The sequence below is a fragment of the Somniosus microcephalus genome, chromosome 14 (genome assembly GCF_052327205.1).
Source record: "Somniosus microcephalus isolate GS21.2 chromosome 14, FLI_Smic_1.0, whole genome shotgun sequence".
NCBI classification, from domain to species: Eukaryota; Metazoa; Chordata; class Chondrichthyes; order Squaliformes; family Somniosidae; genus Somniosus; species Somniosus microcephalus.
Window position 1 is genome coordinate 69,867,160 of NC_141000.1, and position 22,946 is coordinate 69,890,105.

General features: G+C 43.3%; 1 protein-coding gene across 1 annotated transcript in view; it reads right to left on the reverse strand.

Annotated features, from left to right (window-relative positions):
• srpx (sushi-repeat containing protein X-linked) overlaps window positions 1-22,946 on the reverse strand; it is a 122,879-nt gene that overhangs the window by 54,359 nt on the left and 45,574 nt on the right. Inside the window, exons 4-5 of the mRNA XM_086006625.1 lie at window positions 17,940-18,131; window positions 7,753-7,929 (exon numbers count right to left, since the gene is read on the reverse strand). Coding sequence (XP_085862751.1) covers window positions 7,753-7,929; window positions 17,940-18,131 — 369 coding nt within the window. The remainder of the gene's footprint in view (window positions 1-7,752; window positions 7,930-17,939; window positions 18,132-22,946) is intronic.

Here is a 22,946-nt window from a genome sequence, read left to right on the forward strand (position 1 = left end):
ATTTTTTCCATGATAGTTGAACTATGTGGGGACAATCATTTATTCATTTATACATTTTATCATTCTCAGAACAACCTCAACAAAGAAACAGAATTTCCTCAGTTGAATATATATTGATTTTTTAAAACAAGTAGACCGGGAAAATATAGTCACAGATAAACTGTATCTATACTACCACCGTGTGGTAGTCTTCTATAGTTACATTAGACTTTGTTTGTAGTAGTGGGTGTCAATTTCTTGTATTTTTATGAAGACACAGCCAGCTGTCCCAATTGTTGGGTTTTTACAATAGATAATTCTCTCGGGTTCCACGTGACTAAGCAAGCAGACTTCACATCCTTTATGGTCCAGATAGATATCTTCTACCTGATATCTAGATAAAGAATAGCATGATCCAAGGATCATAACAGAGAACCCTTACTCCATTCATAGGGTAATAGAAATATTATTGAGCACTGCCATGTGAATTCTTCGCTCTTTATAGATAGCAAATTGGATAAGAACTCTACCAAAATCAAAACACAAGCTTTTAACAAAAGCTGAAGCCAAGGGTTCACAAATTGGTAGAAGGATTAGAGGAAGATGAGAAGCTCTTTTTTCACCCAGAGGGTGGTGGGGGTCTGGAAGTCACTGCCTGAAAGGGTGGTAGAGGCAGAAACCCTCATCACATTTAAAAAGTACTTGGATATGCACTTGAAGTGTGGTAACCTACAAGACCAAGGGCTGGAAAGTGGGATTAGGCTGGATAGCTCTTTTTCGGCAGGCAAAGACACAATGGGCCGAATGGCCTCCTTCTGTACTGTAAGTTTCTGTGATTCTATAACCTTGACGTTCTATTTGACCCAAAGTTAAGCTTCCAACCCCATATTCTCTTCATCTCAAAGACCACCTACTTGTACCTCTAACATTGCCCGCCTCTGCCCAGCTGCTCCGGAAACCCTCATTCATGCTTTTATCACCTCCAGACATGACTATTCTAATGCTCTGCTGACCGGCCTTGCATTCTCCATAAACTTCTGCTCATCCAAAACTTTGTTGCCCCTAACCTAAATCCCACTCACCCATCACCCCTGTGCTCGGTGACCTACACTGGCTCCCAACATTTCCCATTTAAAATTCTCAGCTTTGTGTTCAATTCCCTTCATGGCCTTACCCTTCTATATCTCTAACCTCCTCCAGGACTAAGAGCCTCCAAAAGGTTTGCATTCCTGCAACTCTGGCCTCTTGTGCACCCCACACTCTCTTCACCCAACCATTGGCAGCTGTGCCTTCAACTGTCTGGGCCCTAATGTTCTGGAATTCCCTCCCTAAATCTCTCTACTTCTTTACCTCTCTCACTACATTTAAGACCCTCCTTAAAACACAACATTTTTGACTAAGCTTTTAGAAACCTGTCCAAATATCTCCTCCTTTGGTTCAGTGTCAATTTTTGTCTTATTATGCTCCTGTGAAGCATCTTGGAACGTTTATCTACGTTAAAGTCACTATATAAATCAAAACATATGTTCAGCGATTTGATTGGTTCACCTTCTCCTTTCTTTTAATGGTATGTTCTCCCAAATGGTCATTCAGAATCACTTATTTTCATAAGTCCTGAGTATTTTCTGAAAGACAGTTTTCTAGTCTCTCTTGTTTTATATGTTTTCACCTCTTCAAGTCTGATAGTCTGCTGTTTTATTCTGAGTCTAGCAACAAAGTGTGATGTTCCAGAAAATAAGTGTGACAATTAAGAAGTGCATGCTCCATGTAAGACATTTAATATATTATAGATGGTTTGGAAATATAATTATCTCTTCAAACAGGATGCATGACTATTTACTTGAGCTGAACTAGAGAATGTAACTTTGCTTGCAGGTCTTTGTAGATAATTACACATCTTCCTTCAACTTATTTTAATTAAGAATCTAATCCTGGTAAATAACTTCTGCAGTCCTTTCATGAGGATCCAACTAATAGTCATTAAATCAACAACAGGTTGAGAAGGTGTTTCTAATTTGTCTTTTCTAGCTTGACAAGCTAATGCTAAGCTTTGCTCTCATACTTAGTGGTTTATATATTTATAAAGTTTTAGTCTTTTAAACTTCACAACACTTGGTCAATTCTTGCAGTACAGTGACCCCTGAACAACAGTTAATTTTCTCTATACTACCTAATTGGAAGAATCTGATCTGCCACAAACCTTCCTATGTGTAAAAAAACAATCTTTTATACTTATTCCTAGTCTATTTTACTTGTAACTCAGCTCTATATAGTTTACAGTTATGCCGCTCTATACTATCTCTGGATATTTAACCTTTTGTGTCAGCTTGATTCAGTCTGCAGCATTCATCTCTGGTCACAAGGTTACAGGTTCAAACTGCACACAAGAATCTGAGCTCATGATCTATGCTGATACTTCAGTATAGTACTCAGGAAATGCTCCATTGTTGGGAGTGCCATGATTGAAGTTAGATGTTAAACCAAGCTCCCTTTTCCTGTCCCTGTGCTTCAGATGGAAACCAAAGAAAACCAACAACAACTTGCATTGATATAGCGCTTTTAGCGAAATGTCCCAAGGTGCTTCACCTTGTTTACAAGGCGTTATCAAACAAAATTTGACACCGAGTCACTTAAGGAGATATTAGGACAGGTGACCAAAAGCTTGATCGAAGAGGTATGTTTTAAGGAGCGTCTTAAAGGAAGAGAGAAAGGTGGAGAGGTTTAGGGAGGGCATTCCAGAGCTTAGGGCCTAGGCAGCTGAAGGCATGGCTACCAATGGTGGAGCAAATAAAACCAAGGATGCACAAGAAACCAGAATTAGAGGAGCACAGAGATATTGTTGAGGCGAGGCGCGGTTGGACAGCTGCAGGAGGTTACACAGATATGGAGGCGCAAGGTCATGGAGGGATTTGAAAACTAGTTTGAGAAGCTTAAAATCGAGGTGTTGCTGGACTGGAAGCCAATGTAGGTCAACAAGCACAGGAGTGATGGGTGAACGGGACTTGGTGTGAGCTAGGATATGTGCAGCAAAGTTTTGGATGAGCTCAAGTTTGTGGAGGATGGGAGGCCGGCCAAGAGAACATTGGAATAGTCAAGTCTATCTGTAACAAAGGCATGGATGTGGGTTTCCGCAGCAGATGAGGCAGGGGTGGAGATGGGCGATGTTATGGAAGTAGAAATAGGCCGTCTTGGTGATGGAGCAGATATGGGATCAGAAGCTCATCTCGGGGTCAAATAGGATGCCAACAGTCTGGCTCAGCCTCAGAAAGTGGCAAGGGTGAGTCAGTGGTCAGGGAACGGAGTTTGTGGGATTGAATACAATGGCTTTGGTCTTCCCAATATTTAGTTGGAGGAAATTTCTGCTCATCCAGGACTGGATGTTGCACAAGCAGTGTGACAAATCAGAGGCAGTGGAGGAATCAAGAGAGGTGGTGGTGAGGTAGAGCTGGGTGTCGCCAGCATACATGCGGAACCTGATGTCATAATTTCAGATGATGTCGCTAAGGGGAAGAATGCAGATGAGAAACAGGAGAGGGCCATGGATAGATTCTTGGGGGACTCCAGAGCGAACGGTGCAGGAGAGGGTAAAGAAGCCATTGCAGGTGATTCTCTTGCTACGACTCGCTAGATACGAATGGAACCAGGCGAGGGCAGTCTCACCCAGCTGGACGACAGAGGAAAGACGTTGGAGGAACCTTGTCAAAGGCTGCAGACAGGCCAAGGAAAAATGAGGAGGGATTGTGCACCATGGTCAAAGTCAGATATCATGTCATTTGCGACTTTGAGAAGGGCCGTTTCAGTGCTGTGGCAGGGGCGGAATCCTGATTGGAGGGGTTCAAACATGGAGTTGCGGGAAAGATGGGCACCGATTTGGGAGGCAACAACACGTTCAAGGACTGGAGAGGAAAGGGAGGTTGGAGAAGGAGTGATCATTTGCAAGGACTTAAGGGTCAAGGGTGGATTTTTTGAGAAGGAGTGTGATGATGGCAGATTTGAAGGGGAGGGGTACAGTACCCGAGGCGAGGGAACCATTAATATCAACTAACATGGGGGCCAGGAAGGGAAGTTGGGTGGTCAGCAGTTTGGTGAGAATAGAGTCGAGGGAGCAGGAGATGGGGCTCATGGACAAGATGAGCTTGGAGAGATGAAGAGAGATAGGAGAGAAACTAGAGAAAGATGAGAGTTCAGGCTAGGGCAGGGGGGAACGTTAGGGGAAGTTTGGCTTGATAGGCTATGGAAAGGGGGATGGGCACCAGGATGTAGCATTAGAAAGGAGAAACATGGTGCACAAAAGACATATAGCACTAGAGTAAGAGAGAGTATGGTATTAGGTGGGGTCAGACTAAGAGGAAATACAAGAAGGTCTAAGATATGTTTACATACATGCACTGTAAACCTATGAAGCATGGTAAATAAGGTTGGTGAGCTGCAGGCGCAAATAGACACATAGGAATATGATGATGTGGCGATAACGGAGACCTGGCTCAAAAAAGGGCAGGATTGGGTACTAAATATTCCTGGATATAAGGTGTTCAGGAAAGATCGGGAAGGAAAGAAAGGAGGAGAGGTGGCAGTATTGATTGAGGAGAATATTACAGTGCTGGAGAGAGAGGATGTCCTGGAGGGGTCAAGGACAGAATCCATTTGGTTAGAGTTAAGAAACAATAGAGGTGCCATTACACTACTAGGTGTATTCTGTAGGCCATCTACTGGTGGGAAAGATAGAGGAGCAAATTTGCAGGGAAATTACAGAGAGATGCAACAACTATAGAGTAGTGACAATGGGGGACTTCCACTATCTTAGTATAGACTGGGATAGTAATAGTGTAAAGGGCAGAGTGGGGGACGGATTTCTGAAGAGTGTTCAGGAGAACTTTCTTGATCAGTACATTTCCGGCCCAACGAGGAAGGAGGCATTGCTGGATCTGGTTCTGGGGAATTAGGTGTGTCAAGTGGAGCAAGTTTCAGGGGAACATTTAGGAAACAGTGATCATAATATCATAAGGTTTAGATTAGCTATGGAAAAGGACAGGGAGCAACCTAGAGTAAAAATACTTAATTGGAGGAGGGTCAATTTCAGTGGATTGAGAACAGAACTGGCCCAGGTAAATTGGAATCAACGATTGGCAGGCAAAACTGTAATGGAACAATGGGCTGCCTTTAAAGAGGAGATTGCTCGGGCACAGTCGAGGTACATTCCCACGAGGGGAAAAAGTAGGGCAACTAAAGCCAGAGCTCCCTGGATGGCGAAAGAGATACAGAGTGAGTTAAAGCAGAAAAGGGGGCACATGACAGATGTCAGGTTGAGAATACAAGTGAGAACCAGGCTGAATACAGGAAGTTCAGAGGAGAAGTGAAAAAGGAAAGAAGAGGGGCAAAGAGAGAGTATGAGAATAGATTGGCAGCTAACATAAAAGGGAACCCAAAAGTCTTCTATAGGCATATAAATAGTAAACAGGTAGTAAGAGGACGGGAGGGGCAATTAGGGACCAAAATAGAGACATATGCATGGAGGCAGAGGGCATGGCTGAGGTACTAAATGAGTACTTTGCATCTGTCTTTACCAAGGAAGAAGATGCTGCCAAAGTCATAGTGAAAGAGTAGGTAGTTGAGATATTGGATGGGATAAAAAATGATAAAGAGGAGGTACTAGAAAGGCTGGCTGTACTTAAAGTAGATAAGTCACCAGGACTGGATGGGATGCATCCTAGGATGCTGAGGGAAGTAAAGGTGAAAATTATGGAGGTACTGGCCATAATCTTCCAATCCTCCTTGGATACGGGGGTGGTGCCAGAGGACTGGAGAATTGCAAATGTTACACCCTTGTTCAAAAAAGGGTGGAAGGATAAACCCAACAACTACAGGCCAGTCAACTTAACCTCGGTGGTGGGGAAGCCTTTAGAAATGGTAATCCAGGACAAAATTAACAGTCACTTGGACAAGTGTGGATTAATTAAGGGAAGCCAGCACAGATTTGTTAAAGGCAAATCGTGTTTAACTAACTTGATTGATTTTTTTGATGAGGTAACAGAGAGGATTGATGAGGGCAACATGGTTGATGGTGTACATGGACTTTCAAAAGGCGTTTGAAAAAGAGCCACATAATAGGCTTGCCAGCAAAGTTGAAGCCCATGGAATAAAAGGGACAGTGGCAGCATGGTTCCAAAATTAGCTAAGTGACAGGAAACAGAGAGCAGTGGTGAACAGTTGTTTATCGGACTGGAGGAAGGTATACAGTGGTGTTCCCCAGGGGTCGGTACTAGGACCACTGCTTTTCTTAATATATATTACAGATTTGGACTTGGGTGTACAGGGCACTATTTCAAAATTTGGAAGTATAGTGAACAGTGAGGATAGGGATAGACTTCAAGAGGACATAGACAGGCTGGTGGAATGGGCGGACAAGTGGCAGATGAGGTTTAACGCAGAAAAGTGTGAAGTGATACATTTTTGTAGGAAGAAGGAGGAGAGGCAATATAAACTAAAGGGTACAATTCTAAAGGGGGTGCATGAACAGAGACACCTGGGGATATATGTGCACAAATCGTTGAAGGTGGCAGGACAGGTTGAGAAAGCGGTTAAAAAAGCATACGGGATACTGGGCTTCATAAATAGAGGCATAGAGTACAAAAGCAAGGAAATTATGATGAACCTTTATAAAACACTGGTTCAGCCACAACTGGGAGTATTGTGTCCAATTCTAGGCACCCCACTTTAAGAAGGATGTGAAGGCTTTAGAGAGGGTGCAGAAAAGATTTACAAGAATGGTTCCAGGGATGAGGGACTTGTTACATGGATAGACTGGAGAGGCTGGTGTTGTTCTCCACAGAGCAGAGAAGATTGAGAGGAGGTTTGACAGAGGTACAAGCAGAACTCCTGTGGTGTTGCTTATGATGAGTCGGAGGTTTGATAAGAACAGGGGTGCTACGCCAAGAATTATTACCAGGGACACTGATTTATCAGCAATCTGGGGACCTGGAAGGACTGAGAAGGGGGCTTGGATTTTGGGAGTACTGGGATTGGGTCTCGGGGTCCATAAATATTTCTTTTTTTGGGGGGGGGGGGAAGGGGCTTGAGGGTCTGGGAGCACTTGGGAGAGGTCCCCAGGATCCAGGACCACTGGAAAGGGAGATTCTAGGAACCGTGGGAAAGCCCCAAGGATTTAGAATCATTGGGAGAGGGATCTGGAGCCATCGGGAAGGGTAGTCTTGGGCTTTGGGAACACTGGAGTAGTTCTGAGTTCAAGCAGGACTGAGGAGCGGGTATTGTAATATTGGGTCGACAGTATTGGAGATTGCTGGGATCGGGAAGTATTAGAGGCAAGCAGAGTCGGACAGCCTTGTGGAGAGGGAAGTCCAGGAAAAAAAGGACCCAAACTGTCATTGGCTCCTTTCAAACCACCAGGTCCAAAACTTTATTTTTGGACATTATAAATTACTAAGCAAAATGGCAGAAGAAAATTCTTTGAAAAAGCACTGAGTGATTTGCTTTGTTCATCAACAATGATCAGCAAATGTTTACGTAGGGAAATTCAATGATAGGTAATTGCATAAGGAATTCTAATGTTAAATGTTGACCTAAAAGTGACAAAAAATGACACCAGGAAGTAAAGTTTGTGTATAGGATGTGCACACATACACAAGATTTGTAATACAAGAGATAGTTTTAACTTCTTAAATGAGGAAATTTAGTTTTCATTTCTCATATTTTCACAGCTTTATACTGGTTAAACAGCTGATTAGCTCACTAAAATATTTTATGAACACAACTTACCAAGACAAGATGGTTCCTTTCCACTCCACACTTTGTTGTACATGCAAATCACTGATTTTTGTCCCTTAACTTGGTATCCAGGCGTACAGTAAAACTCACACCTCGAGTTAAAATATGCTCCATCTGAGCACTTTGCAGCTCCGTGGGTTGGCAGTGAAAATTTAGGACATCGTATTTCTAGAACAGAAAAATAACGGTAATAATTTGAAGAAGCAGCTTTCCTTTTTTCTCTGCCCTCCTGAAGGTTAGGGAATGGTTCACTCGGCACCAGCAGCCCTTCAGTATCTCACCCAAGCAGCTTCTTCCATTTGTGTCCACAGACCACTCCCAATTCATGTCCAAATGTGTACACTTTCCTGTTGGAATCACTATTTAACACTCAGGAACTTTGACCTTTCCTAGCCCAGGTATACCGAGGCCAACTGTAGCACCATATTCCAATATCGATCTCATTTTCCACCAGCCAGGAATGTTTTCTTTCCCCACATGCTGTGCAACATTAGATTGCAATAATTAGACCTTTGAAAACAAATAATGTTATTGTATGTGTCGGAATTGCACATCCAATTAATAAGTGGAATTTGTGCAGCCATACTGCTGTAAAAGCATTGAGTGATCTATAGTATTAGTGCTAGCCCTTCTCATTATACAAACAATTATGCATAAGCTTTCTATTACACTGTTACAGTATATAAAAATATCTTTAAATTGAAATTTTGTTTGGAGCTCTCGGTTTCTATAAAAGTTCTATATTTTTCCCAATTTTTTCTCCCTGAAGCTGCTGCTGGTGGCACACTCACTTCAGCGTCAGAGGCTCACAGGTTCAAGCCCCAGTCCAGAGACTTGAGCACTTCAGTGCAGTGCTGAGGGACTTCTGGATGAGATGTTAAACCGAGGCCCCATCTGCCATCTCAGATAGATGTAAAATATCCCATAGTATTTGATGGCTCAGTTGATATTTACACTGTCTCATGTGGATGTTTAATGCCATAGGGTCCAAAAATATGTATTAACCTGTTAAGGAGTATAATTCAGGGGTGACAAAGTTACATGCCGACGTGGATATTGTGTCATAGGACTTGAGAAAAACAGTTTTCAGGCACTTCTTATTGATTTAAATGACACAAAAAGTAGCCAGCATTCTCCTTGTATTGCTTTCATTGATGTAAGAGCACTGCAGGCTAGTTTAGCTAGATGCATCACAAGACTTATAGGATACATGAAGTCTCATGGCTTCAGGTCAAACAAGGTCAAGGAAATCTTCCATTGATCACTAACTACCGCATCACAACCCCCACCCCACCCCACCCATGCCTCAACTGATGAAACAGTACTCCTGCATGTTGAATGTCACTTGTTCTCTGCAGCCAAGAGCGAGAGTCCCGTAGGCTGTGTTGCCTACCCGGTGCCAGGGTTAAGGACATCTCCTCTGGGCTGGATAGAAACTTGGAGTGGGAGGGGGGGGATCCAGTTGTCGTGGTCCATGTTGGTACCAACGACATAGATAGGACAAGGAAGGAGGTTCTGCTGAGGGAGTTTGAGCAGCTAGGGGCCAAATTAAAAAGCAGAACCACAAGGGTAATAATCTCTGGATTATTACCTGAGCCATGAGCGAATTTGGCTAGGGCAAATAAAATAAGAGAGTTAAATGCGTGGCTCAAAGACTGGTGTGGGAGAAATGGGTTTTGCTTCCTGGGACACTGGCACCAGTACTGGGACAGGAGGGAGCTGTTCCGTTGGGACGGGCGTCACTTGGCCAGTGCTGGGACTAGAGTCCTGGCGGATCATATAACTAGGGCTGTAGAGAGGGCTTTAAACTAACTAGTGGGGGGGAGCTTCCTAGAGAACAAATAATAAAAATGACAACAGAGAAGGTCAAAGACTTAGGTAGCAGTGGGGAAATTAAAAACCAGAGCGTGTCAGGAAGGGGCAGAAGGTGTGGAGTAAAAGGTAAAGTAATAAAAAGGGCAAAAGCAGGAACTAAGTGTCACAAAACATATTTGAAAGTTCTCTATCTGAATGCACGTAGCATTCGTAACAAAATAGACGAGTTAAAGGCACAAATAGCTACATATGGGTATGATCTTGTGGCCATTACAGAAACATGGCTACAGGGTGACAATGCCTGGGAATTAAACATACCAGGTTATTTAACAATCAGGAAGGACAGGCAGGAAGGAAGGGGAGGTGGGGTGGCTATGTTAATAAAGGAAGGAATCACTGTAATACAGAGAAATGATATTGGGTCAAAAGATCAGGATAGTGAAACAGTTTGGGTGGAGATAAGGAATAATAAGGGGAAAAAAACACTAGTGGGCGTAGTATATAGGCCTCCGAACAGTCGCAACTCGGTTGGACGGAGTATCAATCAGGAAATAGTTGAGGCTTGTAATAAGGGAACATCTATAATTATGGGGGATTTTAACTATCATATAAATTGGACGAATCAAATTGGGCAGGACTGCCTTGAGGATGAGTTCATTGAGTGTATTAGGGATGGGTTTCTTGAGCAGTATGTAACTGAACCAACCAGGGGGCAAGCAACCTTAGATCTGGTCCTGTGTAACGAGACAGGATTAATTAAAAATGTCCTAGTAAAGGATCCCCTTGGAATGAGTGACCATAACATGGTTGAATTCCATATTCAGTTAGAGGGTGAGGAGGTTGTATCTCAAACAAGCGTGCTAAGCTTGAATAAAGGAGACTATGAAGGTATGAGAGCGGAATTGAGTAAAGTGGATTGGGAAAATAGGTTAAAGGATAAGACGATACATGATCAGTGGTGTACATTTAAGGAGTTATTTTACAACTTCCAAAAAAAGTATATTCCACTGAGAAAAAAAGGGTGTAAAAGAAAAGACAGCCATCCGTGGCTAAGTAAAGAAATTAAGGATAGTATTCGACTAAAAACAAGGGCATATAAGGTAGCCAAATCTAGTGGGAGGAGAGAGGATTGGGAAAACTTTAAAAGACAGCAAAAAATAACAAAAAGATTGATTAAGAAAGGGAAGATAGATTATGAAAGTAAATTAGCAAAAAATATAAAGACAGATAGTAAGAGTTTTTATAGTTATATAAAAAGAAAAAGGGTGGCTAAAGTAAATGTTGGTCCCTTAGAGGATGAGACCGGGAAATTAATGGTGGGAAATATGGAGATGGCAAAAACACTGAATGAATATTTTGTATCAGTCCTTACAGTAGAGGACACCAAGAATATCCCAACACTTGACAAGCAGGGGGCTATAGGGGGGGAGGAGATAAACACGATCAAAATCACTAAGGAAGTGGTACTCGGTAAAATAATGGGACTCAAGGCGGATAAATCACCTGGACCTGATGGCTTACATCCTAGGGTCTTGAGGGAAGTGGCGGTAGGGATTGTGAATGCATTGGTAATAATCTTCCAAAACTCCCTGGACTCAGCAAAGGTCCCGGCAGACTGGAAAACTGCTAATGTAACACCCTTATTTAAAAAGGGCAGCAGACAGAAGGCTGGAAACTATATACCGGTTAGCCTAACATCTGTGGTAGGTAAAATTTTGGAGTCCATTATTAAGGAGACAGTAACAGGACATTTGGATAATCATAATTTAATAAGACAAAGTCAGCATGGTTTTATGAAGGGGAAGTCATGTTTGACAAATTTGCTGGAGTTCTTTGAGGAAGTAACATATAGGGTGGATAAAGGTGAACCAGTGGACGTAGTGTATTTAGACTTCCAAAAGGCATTTGACAAGGTGCCACACAAAAGATTATTGCTTAAGATAAAAAATCACGGGATTGGGGGTAATATTCTGGCATGGATAGAGGATTGGCTATCTAACAGAAGACAGAGAGTTGGGATAAATGGTTCATTCTCAGACTGGCAATCAGTAACCAGTGGTGTTCCGCAGGGGTCAGTGCTGGGTCCCCAACTCTTTACAATCTATATTAACGATTTGGAGGAGGGGACCGAGTGTAACACATCAAAGTTTGCAGATGATACTAAGATGGGAGGGAAAGTAGTGAGTGAGGAGGACATAAAAAACCTGCAAGGGGACATAGACAGGCTAAGTAAGTGGGCAGAGATTTGGCAGATGGAATACAATACTGGAAAGTGTGAGGTTATGCACTTTGGCAGGAAAAATCGTAGAGCAAGTTATTATCTTAATGGCAAGAAACTTGAAAGTACTGAAGTACAAAGGGATCTGGGGGTCCTGGTGCACGAACCTCAAAAGGTTAGTATGCAGGTGCAGCAAGTGATTAAGAAGGCCAATGGAATGTTGGCTTTCATTGCTAGGGGGATAGAATATAAAAATAGGGAGGTATTGCTTCAGTTGTACAAGGTATTGGTGAGACCGCACCTGGAATACTGCATACAGTTTTGGTGTCCATACTTAAGAAAGGACATACTTGCTCTCGAGTCAGTACAAAGAAGGTTCACTCGATTAATCCCGGGGATGAGGGGATGGACATATGAGGAGAGGTTGAGTAGATTGGGACTCTACTCATTGGAGTTCAGAAGAATGAGAGGCGATCTTATTGAAACATATAAGATTATGAAGGGGTTGGATCGGGTGGATGCGGGGAGGATGTTCCAGATGATGGGTGAAACTAGAACTAGGGGGCATAGTCTTAGAATAAGGGGCTGCTCTTTCAAAACTGAGATGAGGAGGAACTACTTCACTCAGAGGGTGGTAGGTCCATGGAATATGCTGCCCCAAAAAGCTGTCGAAGCTACGTCATTACATAAATTTAAAACAGAAATAGACAGTTTCCTAGAAGAAAAGGGAATTAAGGGTTACGGGGAGCGGGCAGGAATTTGGACATGAGTCTAGGTTCGGATAGGTCATGGCCCTGTGGGTAGCGGAGCAGGCCCAGGGGCCGTGTAGCCTGATCCTGCTCCTGTTTCGTGTGTCTAATTCTGTTAGATTCAGGAGATGGTTGTGTGATAGTGGATTGGCGGTTAGGATCAGATCAGCCATGATCTTATTGAATGGCGGAGCAGGCTCGAGGGGCCGATTGGCCTACTCCTGCTCCTATTTCTTATGTTCTTAAGCTCTAAGGGAAGCAAGGGCACAGAATGTATTCTGGATGGAGAAAAGCAATTTCCACCGCCAAGAGTGGCTCGGTAGTAACACCACTGACCAAGCTGGCCTAGTCCTGAAGGACATAGCTGCCAAAGTGGGCCTGCGTCAGGTGGTGAGAGAACTAACATGAGGAAGTAATCTACTTAACCCTTTCTTCACTAAACTACCTGATGCAGACATGTCTATCCACGATAGCATTAGCAGAACTGACCACCCCATAATCCTTGTGAAGACAAAGTATCGTCTCCACTGTGAGGACATCTCCCATCGCATAGTGTGGTACTATGACCATGCTCGATCAGCACCGATGGACGGGTCACATCATCCGTATGCCTGATATGCGACTCCCAAAATGGAACAGACCAAAGACAGATCTAGAAACCAAAATTTGGCATTCATTAGGCATTGTGGTCCATCAGCAACATCAGAATTGAATATTATTACAATCTGTAACCTCATGATTGACACATCCATAACTCCACGATTACTATCAAGCAAATGATCCCTGGTTCTAGTGAAGCTACTGCACAAGACTCTTCTTCTTAGGCAGTCCCTCGGAACCGAGGATGACTTGCTTCCACATTAAAAGTGAGTTCTCAGGTGACTGATGAGTCTAAGTCGGGACCTACAGTCTCTGTCACAGGTGGGGCAGACGGTGGTTGAAGGGGCGGGTGGGTGGGGTGCTTGGGTTGGCGTGCGCTCCTTGCGCTTGGCTTCTGCTTGCTCCCGGCGAAGAGACTCCAGGTGTTCAGCGCCTTCCCGGATGCTTCTCCTCCACTTTGTGTGGTCTTGGGCCAGGGATTCCCAGGTGTCAGTGGGGATGTTGCACTTTTACCAAGGAGGCTTTGAGGGTGTCCTTGAAGCGTTTCCTCTGTCCACCGGGGGCTCTTCTGCCGTGTCGGAGCTCCGAGTAAAGCGCTTGTTTTGGGAGTCGCATATCAGGCATACGGATGATGTGACCCATCCATCGGTGCTGATCGAGCATGGTCAATGTTTCGATGCTGGGGATGTTGGCCTGAGAGAGAACACTGACGTTGGTGCGCCTATCCTGCCAATGGTTTTGCAGGATCTTGCGGAGGCAGCGTTGGTGGTACCTCTCCAGTGCTTTGAGGTGCCTGCTGTACATGGTCCATGTCTCTGAGGCATACAGCAGGGCGGGTATCACTGCTGCTCTGTAGACCATGAGCTTAGTGCTGGGTTTGAGGCCCTGGTCTTCAAACACTCTCTTCCTCAGGCGACCGAAGGCTGCACTGGCACACTGAAGGCGGTGTTGGACTTCGTCATCGACGTCTGCCCTTGTTGACAGTAGGCTCCGGAGGTATGGAAAGTGGTCCACGTTGTCCAAGGCCTTGTCGTGGATTTTGATAATCGGGGGGCAGTACTGTGTGGTGAGGGCAGGTTGGTAGAGGACCTTTGTCTTACGGATGTTTAGTGTAAGGCCCATGCTCTCATACGCTTTGGTGAAGGTGTTGACGATGGTTTGGAGTTCAACCTCCGAGTGAGGGCAGACGCTTGCGTCATCTGCATACTGTAATTCGACGATAGAGGATGGGACGACCTTGGATCTGGGCTGGAGGCGACGGAGGTTGAACAGTTTCCCGTTTGTTCTGTAAATTAGCTCCACTCCAGCGGGGAGCTTATTGAGGGCGAGATGGAGCATTGCAGCAAGGAAGATTGAGACGAGCGTTGGTGCAATGACACAGCCTTGCTTGACCCCGGTCCGTACGTGAATTGGGTGTGTGGTGGAACCGTTGGTCAGGATCATGGCGTGCTTGTCGTCGTGAAGCAGGCGGAGGATGGTGACAAACTTTTGAGGGCAGCCGAATTTGAGGAGGACACTCCATAATCCCTCACGGTTGACAGTGTTGAAGGCCTTTGTAGATCAAAGCAGCACAAGGCTACCTGAATGCTGAACACCAAAAGCAGCATGCTGTATCCAGCACCAAGTGGCCCCACAACCAATGGATCAGATCAAAGCTCTGTAGCCCTACCACATTGTCAGAATGGTAGTGGAAACTTAATAACTAACAAGAGGAGGATCCATGAACATCCCCATCCTCAGTCACGGTGGAGCCCAGCATCCAAATGCAACGGACAAGGCTGAAGTATTTTCATGAAGACTACAAAAGCAGGACAGAAGCTGGGGACTCTGCAAAGAGTGGCTCACATCTTGACCTCTCAAAGCCTCTCCACCATCTACAAGAGTCAAGTATGTGATGGCATACTCACCGTGCGCTTGGATAGTGCAGAGGAAATGATCTGATGTTTTGGAATACATCAAACATCATAATAATAAGCAGGCTTCACTAGATTATTGGTTTCAATTATTCACCTTCCTGTGCATTATGCCATGGAAATAAACTGTAAAACTATCACCTTCACTCCTACCATTACTCTCTCAGTATTGCCAACTTCAAATAAAGCATCACTCGCGATTTTGCGATGGAACACCTAAATCTCAGAATTTTTTGGGGGGGAAATACATTGATTTGCGCAATAGCAAAAAAATAAGTGATTTGCTGTTCGTCGGGGAACAGCCTCCTCTCAGCCTGTTAAAAATGGCAGTGTTCTCTAAGTGAGTCTGTGACTAGGGGACGGCAGGGGCTTAATTGTTCGCGGCAGCAAAACTGAGGGGCGGCGGCAGGAATGAGCATATTTTTTAATTAGTGCGAGCAGCCCGGGTCCAAACCAGAGCCTGGGCCTGGGGCCCCTGGGCCGATCGAGGCACCTCCGCGGGAGGGGGGGGATAGGCAGCCCAAAGATCACTCCTTGGCTCCACACCACAACACAGGGATTAGAGGGGGATTATGGAGCAGGGGCGGTTAGCCCACAAAGTACCTGTGTCTGCTGTTACCTCCTGGAGCCATCCGTTGAAGAGTGTTTTCCGTTGCCCAGGCAACCCACTTGGTGGCAGGGGGAGGGGTGGGAGTGCTGTAGCAGCAGCAGCAGGGTCTCCAGGCCACTGGAGACTGATGGGGGTTGATAAGTTAAGCAAGCGCCCTAGCTCGTCTCCCCCATCTGGCTTTAATACACATTTAACAAATACCTGCAGCCTGTGGCTTTTCTCTTTGATCCTACGCAAATTTGCTTTGTTTTAAAACCCAACACCTTAAAAGTAACTCGTTTTACACCCTCCCAAAAATCCTCTCTGTGGAAAAAAAATGATCAAAAGAAAACTTCTGAAATGCGACAGTTGTTTTATTTTTAGAAAAACAGCAACAGATCGACATAGTTAAACAGCCAGAATGTGAAGAAGCACCGAAATAGGTGGGAACAAACAAAGCAAGTACTCACCACAAAACCGAACAAAATTAATCCACTCACTTTAAGGAAAAGGGCCCTTCCATACAAAGGCTTTTTAATAGGCTGCCAAACATCACATTATTGTTTCCTTTGATTGTTTGATGCTTGTGAAGGCACAGAGAGAGAGATGGAGGGAGAGAGAGAGAGAGACAGACAGAGCGATGGGGATGAGTGACCGTGAGAGAGAGAGAGATGGGGGTACAAAGAGACTAATGGGAGAGAGAGAGGTATAGAGAGGCAAGGGAGAGATGGGAGTACAGAGAGATGTGGAAGTGTGACGGGGAGAGAGATAGAGGTACAGCGAGAGGAATGGGAGAGATGGAGGTATAGAGAAAGAGGTGGGTGAAGGTTGATGCAGAGAGAGACGGGGGTACAGAGAGGAATGGGAGACAGATGGTGGTAGAGAGAAAGAGGTGGGTGAAGGTTGATGCAGAGAGAGAAGGGGGTACAGAGAGGAATGGGAGACAGATGGAGGTAGAGAGAGAGGAATATGAGAGATGGGAGCAGAGAGAGAGATGACGAGGCGCAGGGAGGGGGAAAGAGATCAAGACCAGTGGAGGGGGAGGGGGGGGGAAAAGAGGGATGGAGACACGAAAGGAAGAGATTGACGTGGCCAGGGGAGAAGAGTGTGGGAGAAATTTGGGGAGGAAGAGACTGGGCAGGTGGAGAGAGGAGTAGACACTGAGGGCAAGAGACAGTGAGATACAGGGAAGAGAGGAAGGGGGAGACAGAGATGAGAAAGAAAGAGAGGTAGTGGGAAAAAGACTGAGAGAGACAGGGGAGAGCGACTGATGGAGAGATGTGAGGGAGGGAGAATGGAAGAAGGGGCAGAAGAGAGAAACCAGAGGGGTTGGAAAGTGAAACCAAAGGCAAGGGGGAGAAAGAAAAGAGGGAGAAAGGGGGGTGGGGAGAGAAGTGAAGGAGAAGGGAGGAGACTGATAGATGGATGGATTGACAGGAAAGAGGAGGGCGGTGAGGAGGGTGTTCTAAGTTTTTAGGCTGCACCAGATGGTTTTCTTGAGTACAGTGACAAAAGAAATCATTCCTGTAAGTAAGCCCACACGTCCAGTTAACTGAAGTGACTTTATATGCCAATATCCAGTAATGTAGCATTGCTCAAGGTCAATGAGAACACGCTTGTTGTAATTTTCTAATTGGATATAGCAGCCCTACCATGTATTTGGATAATAATGGAAGAATAATCCAGTGGTTCTCAAACTGGGGTCCGCGCAGACAGATCAATAAACAGCAGGGGGGGGGGGGGGGGAGAAAAAAAACCCCTGAAAAACACAGCAGCTGTGCAGCGAGTAGGCCAGTGTTCCCAACATGAGCCATCGAGCTTAATCCCACTCAAGAGCAGGGAGGTGTTGTGGGGTGAAGTATTCAACAGGCATGTTGTTGAACTCGTAGGGTTACCTTTCAGCTGAAGGGAAGATAAAAGTTTTCACATCACCAATCACATCAATGTTCACTGGGGGGTGATCGTGACTCCTGTCTCCATGAGATGGTGTTTTTGACTCTTTTCCCCATAAATTACCTTTGGTTGGCAGTGGCAGGGTGGTGATAATGGGTAGGATTTTTTTAAAGTTTTTTGTGAAGCATTTTCAGATGCAGTAATATAGTTTTTGTAAAGAGCTGTGACCTGTTAGAGATTAAATAAAGCCACTAAGGAGGTTTAGAAACCAAAAAATAGCAACATATGATTTCTTACCAAATCTCATGGTTTTTAAGAGTTTGTCTTAGGATTTATAAGGCAGTGGGGTTGGCATTACTGCTCTCTCTCAACAAAAACAAAAACCTCTTGATATTACCCACCTCTGCAAGTAACAGTTTGTGACCAACGTCTGCTTGAAAGACAATGGACACGGCTAGTTCCATGAGTTTCATATCCTTTTCGGCAAGAAATGTCACACGCTGTTCCTTGCACATTTTTGTAATAGTCACCTCGTGGTGTTCTGCAACTGACATAACCATTTTTGATCTTTAGAGGAGCGCACCAGGGAATATCTGTAAACAGCAATAACAGTAAATGTACAGCTAACATCTTGTATTATTCATGTCTATCCTAGGTACTTACTGTTTCAGACAGCTTGCCATGTATAATCCTGTCTATTTCACTGTAGGAGAATATTGTTAGCAGTCCCCACATCCCATTGCTAAACAAAAAATATCAACACTGTCGTTAATGTCTGCTAATGACATAATCGATATTAAGCAATCAGCAAGGGTTGTTGTCTTGTAGGTTGATCAATCATGAAGCTATAAAGTGTCATTAAAATTAAGAAATCATTTTTTGAGATCTTAAATACATTTAAGGAAACTTTACAAGCGTAATTGTGTAGCTTTATAAGGTTAATTCTGATACTGGCTATGTTATGCAGTAACGAGAAATGGTGGTATAGGTTTCCTCCAGTATTTATTGATGTTTAACTGGGGATATCGTGATATGTTCTAGTATGCTGTATTCAACCACAGACTATAAGGGTGGGGCGTTATGAAACATTTTGGTTCAAAAATAAAATATAAACATGGAAGCTCATCCTTTATTCTCCATTTGAACGTACCACATTCACACTTGTCTGATTGATGTGTATTTAAAAAAAAACAAAGTAATAACATGGTATTTAAAAAAAAAATCAATCAGACAAGTGTGAATGTGGCACGTTCAATTATTGTTGAACCACCCATCAGCTTCATTCACATTTCCAAAAAGCTTATTAAAATTACTAATGCAGCGTGATTACACACGTAGAATATTTGTGAATTTCCTCAAAGGAAAAATATTCTCAGAACGGTATACCAGACTGCAATACTTCAACTGTGGGATTTAAACAACTTTACATCTGTTGAGGTTTCGACGTTCCAAGAATAGTTATAATTCAATCGTGTACGTTCATAAAAATGACATATGGTGAAACAGAAATAACAATTTATGTTTCTGATTATTGCAGTATAAAAATACATTTTTCAGAACTTTCTGGAACTAATCATTGAATCATGCCAATTATTTTCCACTTGTGAAAACAGCGTTGCTGGAAGTACACGTCCACTATATGATCTTAGAAACAGCGGGATTTCAGCCACATGATAATAATCATCAAAAACAGTTGCCGTTCAGCGTATGAATGAAGCAGCACTGTTTCCTATGGTTTGCTTCATTTGCAGCATGCTTAGTTTGCTGAACCAAATCTTACAATTAATCAAACTCTATTCATTGATGCTCAAACTCTTGTATATTACAGTACTGTGTTGTGTGTTCATAATTACACATTGCAGCAAGCTCATAAATGCTATTAATACTATTCTTTGAAATTCTGTACGCTTTTCTCAATATAACTATTGTGGCTTGCCGTCCTCAGCTTTCCGTTCCTTCCCTTCCCCCTCTCTCTTGTCCTTTTCTTCCCTCTTTGTTCCCTTTTCTCATTCCCTCCTGCCCTTCCTTCTCTCACTCACTCTCTCTTCCTCTCATTTCATTTCTGTTTCCTTTTTTCTCTTTTCCCCCTCTGGTTCTGTCTAGTCCTTTCCTTTTCAGCGGGCCTGCTGATGACACGGAACAGGGCTGCTCGATGGGGCCACAAGGAAAACAGGAGAAGTGGGAGGGATCTGGCCTTGGCCAGCACAGCAGCATGGGCCTACAGCCCTGACTTTGAGAGGTTGGAAATGGGGTAAATTATTTTTTAAAGAATCAACCACCTGAAGGAAGGCACTTGCTCTGGTTAACACAATCTGTTGTCAATCAGAAAGACCTTTCAGCCAGTCCTCCTAATCTTTCTCTGCCTGGCTCAGTGTCCTTACACCCATCTCCTCTGCATCGTGGGCCATTTCATTACTTTGAAGCCACTATACAAATTCATGTCTGTGTGGAGTTTGCACATTCTCCCCGTGTTTGCGTGGGTTTCCTCCGGGTGCTCCGGTTTCCTCCCACAGTCCAAAGATGTGCGGGTTAGGTTGATTGGCTATGATAAATTGACCCTTAGTGTTAGGGGGATTAAATACGTGGGGTTACGGGGATAGGGTGGGATATGTGTTGGTGTAGGGGTTACAGGGATCGGGTGGGATATGTGTCGGTGCAGGCTCGATGGGCCGAAATGGCCTCTATCTGCACTGTGGGGTTTCTGTGATTCTGTGATTCTGTGATACTGTTGCTAGGTACTCAAATTTTCAATATAAATGGCTAGTAATTTTATTGCAACAGTCCTCCATTAGCTACATGGCAAAATAACTTGGGCAGTGGAATTTTTTCACAATCAATTGAGTTTCATTATATTCAATTTCATTATACAGGAAACTTTGTGTTATCCGGAGGCTAAGTGTCCGGCAAGCTCGAGCCACCGGCAAAAATCAGGAGCCGTTTTGTTAGGTTTTTTTTCTTCTTGTGGCGTTTTTTTTCTTCTCGTGGCTTTTTTTTTCAACAGTCAGGCTCTGGAAAGTCTCTCTGAAGCTGTTGCTGAGCTACAGAGACGCTTCCAAGGTACGGGTCGACTGTTTAGAAGCTGTTGCTAAGCAACAGTGTTTGTTGTCAGATATGGAGATGAAAAGCTCCGTATGCTTCAACATTAACTCTGGAGTGTCCGGCAGTTTTGAAGGAACGGCAACAGCTCGGTCCCGTCGGTGCCGGATAGCACAAAGTTTCCTGTATACTAGACCCAATGTATGCAATATTTATCACAGATGTGAGGTTACTTAACTATGAAAAATATATTTTCTATATTTTTACAACATGACTAAGAAAACTACTGTCATGTCAGAATTTCATGCTAATGTTATGAACATGAAAGACAAAAATAAACAAATAATGATAAATGTAAAAATTTGATAAAGAACCTATCGTATGGGTCTGGCATCATATGAATATGGTTATTTTCACAAATGAACAGAGCTAAATTGACTGTTAACGGCACTGCACCTCCAATGATTAATCATGTCACTTCACTTATGAAAATAGTTACTTTTTATTTTCCATACCCCACCCAACTTGCTTTACTTGATGGGCCAGAATTTGCTGGCAAAATAACGGCCGGTTAAAGGTGCACGCCGTTATTAGGTGTGTAAAAAATCCAGCAATTTGTGGCGAAAAAGGGCTATGTGGTGAGTTGTGAATCACCACAAATTGCTAGATGATTTGCGCCACTCCAAAGTTATTCTTGCAAAAAAACGGATCTCGTCATTAATCTACCCATGAGTTTCAGGAAATTGCTGGATTTGCTCCTTAAATACGAATTAAACTCGCTGCAGAAAGTATTTCATGACATAAAGGACCCTTTTAATGGTGAGATTTACGTTCCTGCAATGCCACTCAACCTTAAAAGCCCAGAATGGGTACATTGGAAACTATGGAGTCTCATTTCTGCAGGTACTAAATTGTTCCTAGAGAATTTTTAATTTTTTAATTTTAAATTTTTCTTACTTTTCCTATCTCTTTTCTGTTTCTCTTAATCCAATTATCCTTTCCCTCTCTTTCTGTATCTAATTTGACACTAATTCACCCAATTTTCTTATGTTTCATTTCCTATCCTTAAATTTCATTGGTTCAGCAGATAGACTATTGGTCCCATCGTTCGTCAAGGTCCCAGATGCCCAGTTATCAACTCGCAGTTCCAGCGCAAAATTAACTAAAACTGAAGGGTGAGGAATAAAATCCAACTCGAGGCATTCACTTCGAAATGCCCAGCTTCAGCAAATTCTGGACCAATATTATCTTACTCAGAATTTTGATAAGAACTTTTAGAAGAGGTAATCTGCTTTTCCGAATATTAATAGCTTTAACTATGTCTCTGCATGTAATATCTGTACTTTCAATATACAGAATGAAAACCAAGGTATGTAATAATATACTTCACTCATACATGGGGTTGTACCAAGTCTCACACAACTATCATGCACACACCCAACTCATCAATTGCTGCCGTGTCCTGGCTGTTCCTCATTGTGTGTTCTTGGTCCAATGAATTCTGAAAGTTCTTCATGGTCGTCACTAAACAATGGTTTATTGTAATGACATTTTGATGATTTAACCTTTAAAATAGATTTTTCTCTAGCTGTGAGAAGAATAAAATCATTGTTTTGATACTGAAATTGCATCAAGAATCATGCATGTGTCCTTGGTGGGAGACAGCTCATAGACTGTGATGTAAGAAAACTACTAGGCACTTGGTCTAAGCATTAAACAAAGCTTTAATCAACTGTTTTACAACATGGAGGTCTAGTTGTGTCCTTCACTAGTTCCCGTTAAGAATGTCCTGCGCAAGCTGGGCCTGTGCCCAAGTATTTATACTCTCCCTGGACAGCACCACCTGTAGGCCGCTCAGTATTATTTCATAAGTCTTTCTTTCATGAATGACTGATTCGTCAGACTGGATTTATTTTTACATGAGATTTGGATACACCACCCAACAAGCTGGCATGTGCAAATGAAACCTAAGCAGCAGCATAGTAAGCTTTATGGTAAGACACTGTGACTGCAGAGGTGTGCATTAATTAGCTCCATTGGTGCTACTAGATTAGGTTGGTACATTCGCATAATACTTCATTTTTTGATTTAAAAAGCATACGCATGTGTTATCAATATTATGAATATTTATTACAAAATGTAATGCTATATCTAAAAAAGGCACTTACCTCTTAAGTTCAAGACCCTGTTTGGTTGATCTCCCTAGGATTAGACTGCATTCCAAAATATATTTTAATGGTAATTTTACATGAAGTCATGCTTGCATACTAAAAGCTGCCAAACAAATTAAATCGCTGTTCGAATGGTCATGCTGTGATCTATCACAGCAATTGGATGTTAAAACATTGTCTCTTTTCCAAAAGCAATGTTAA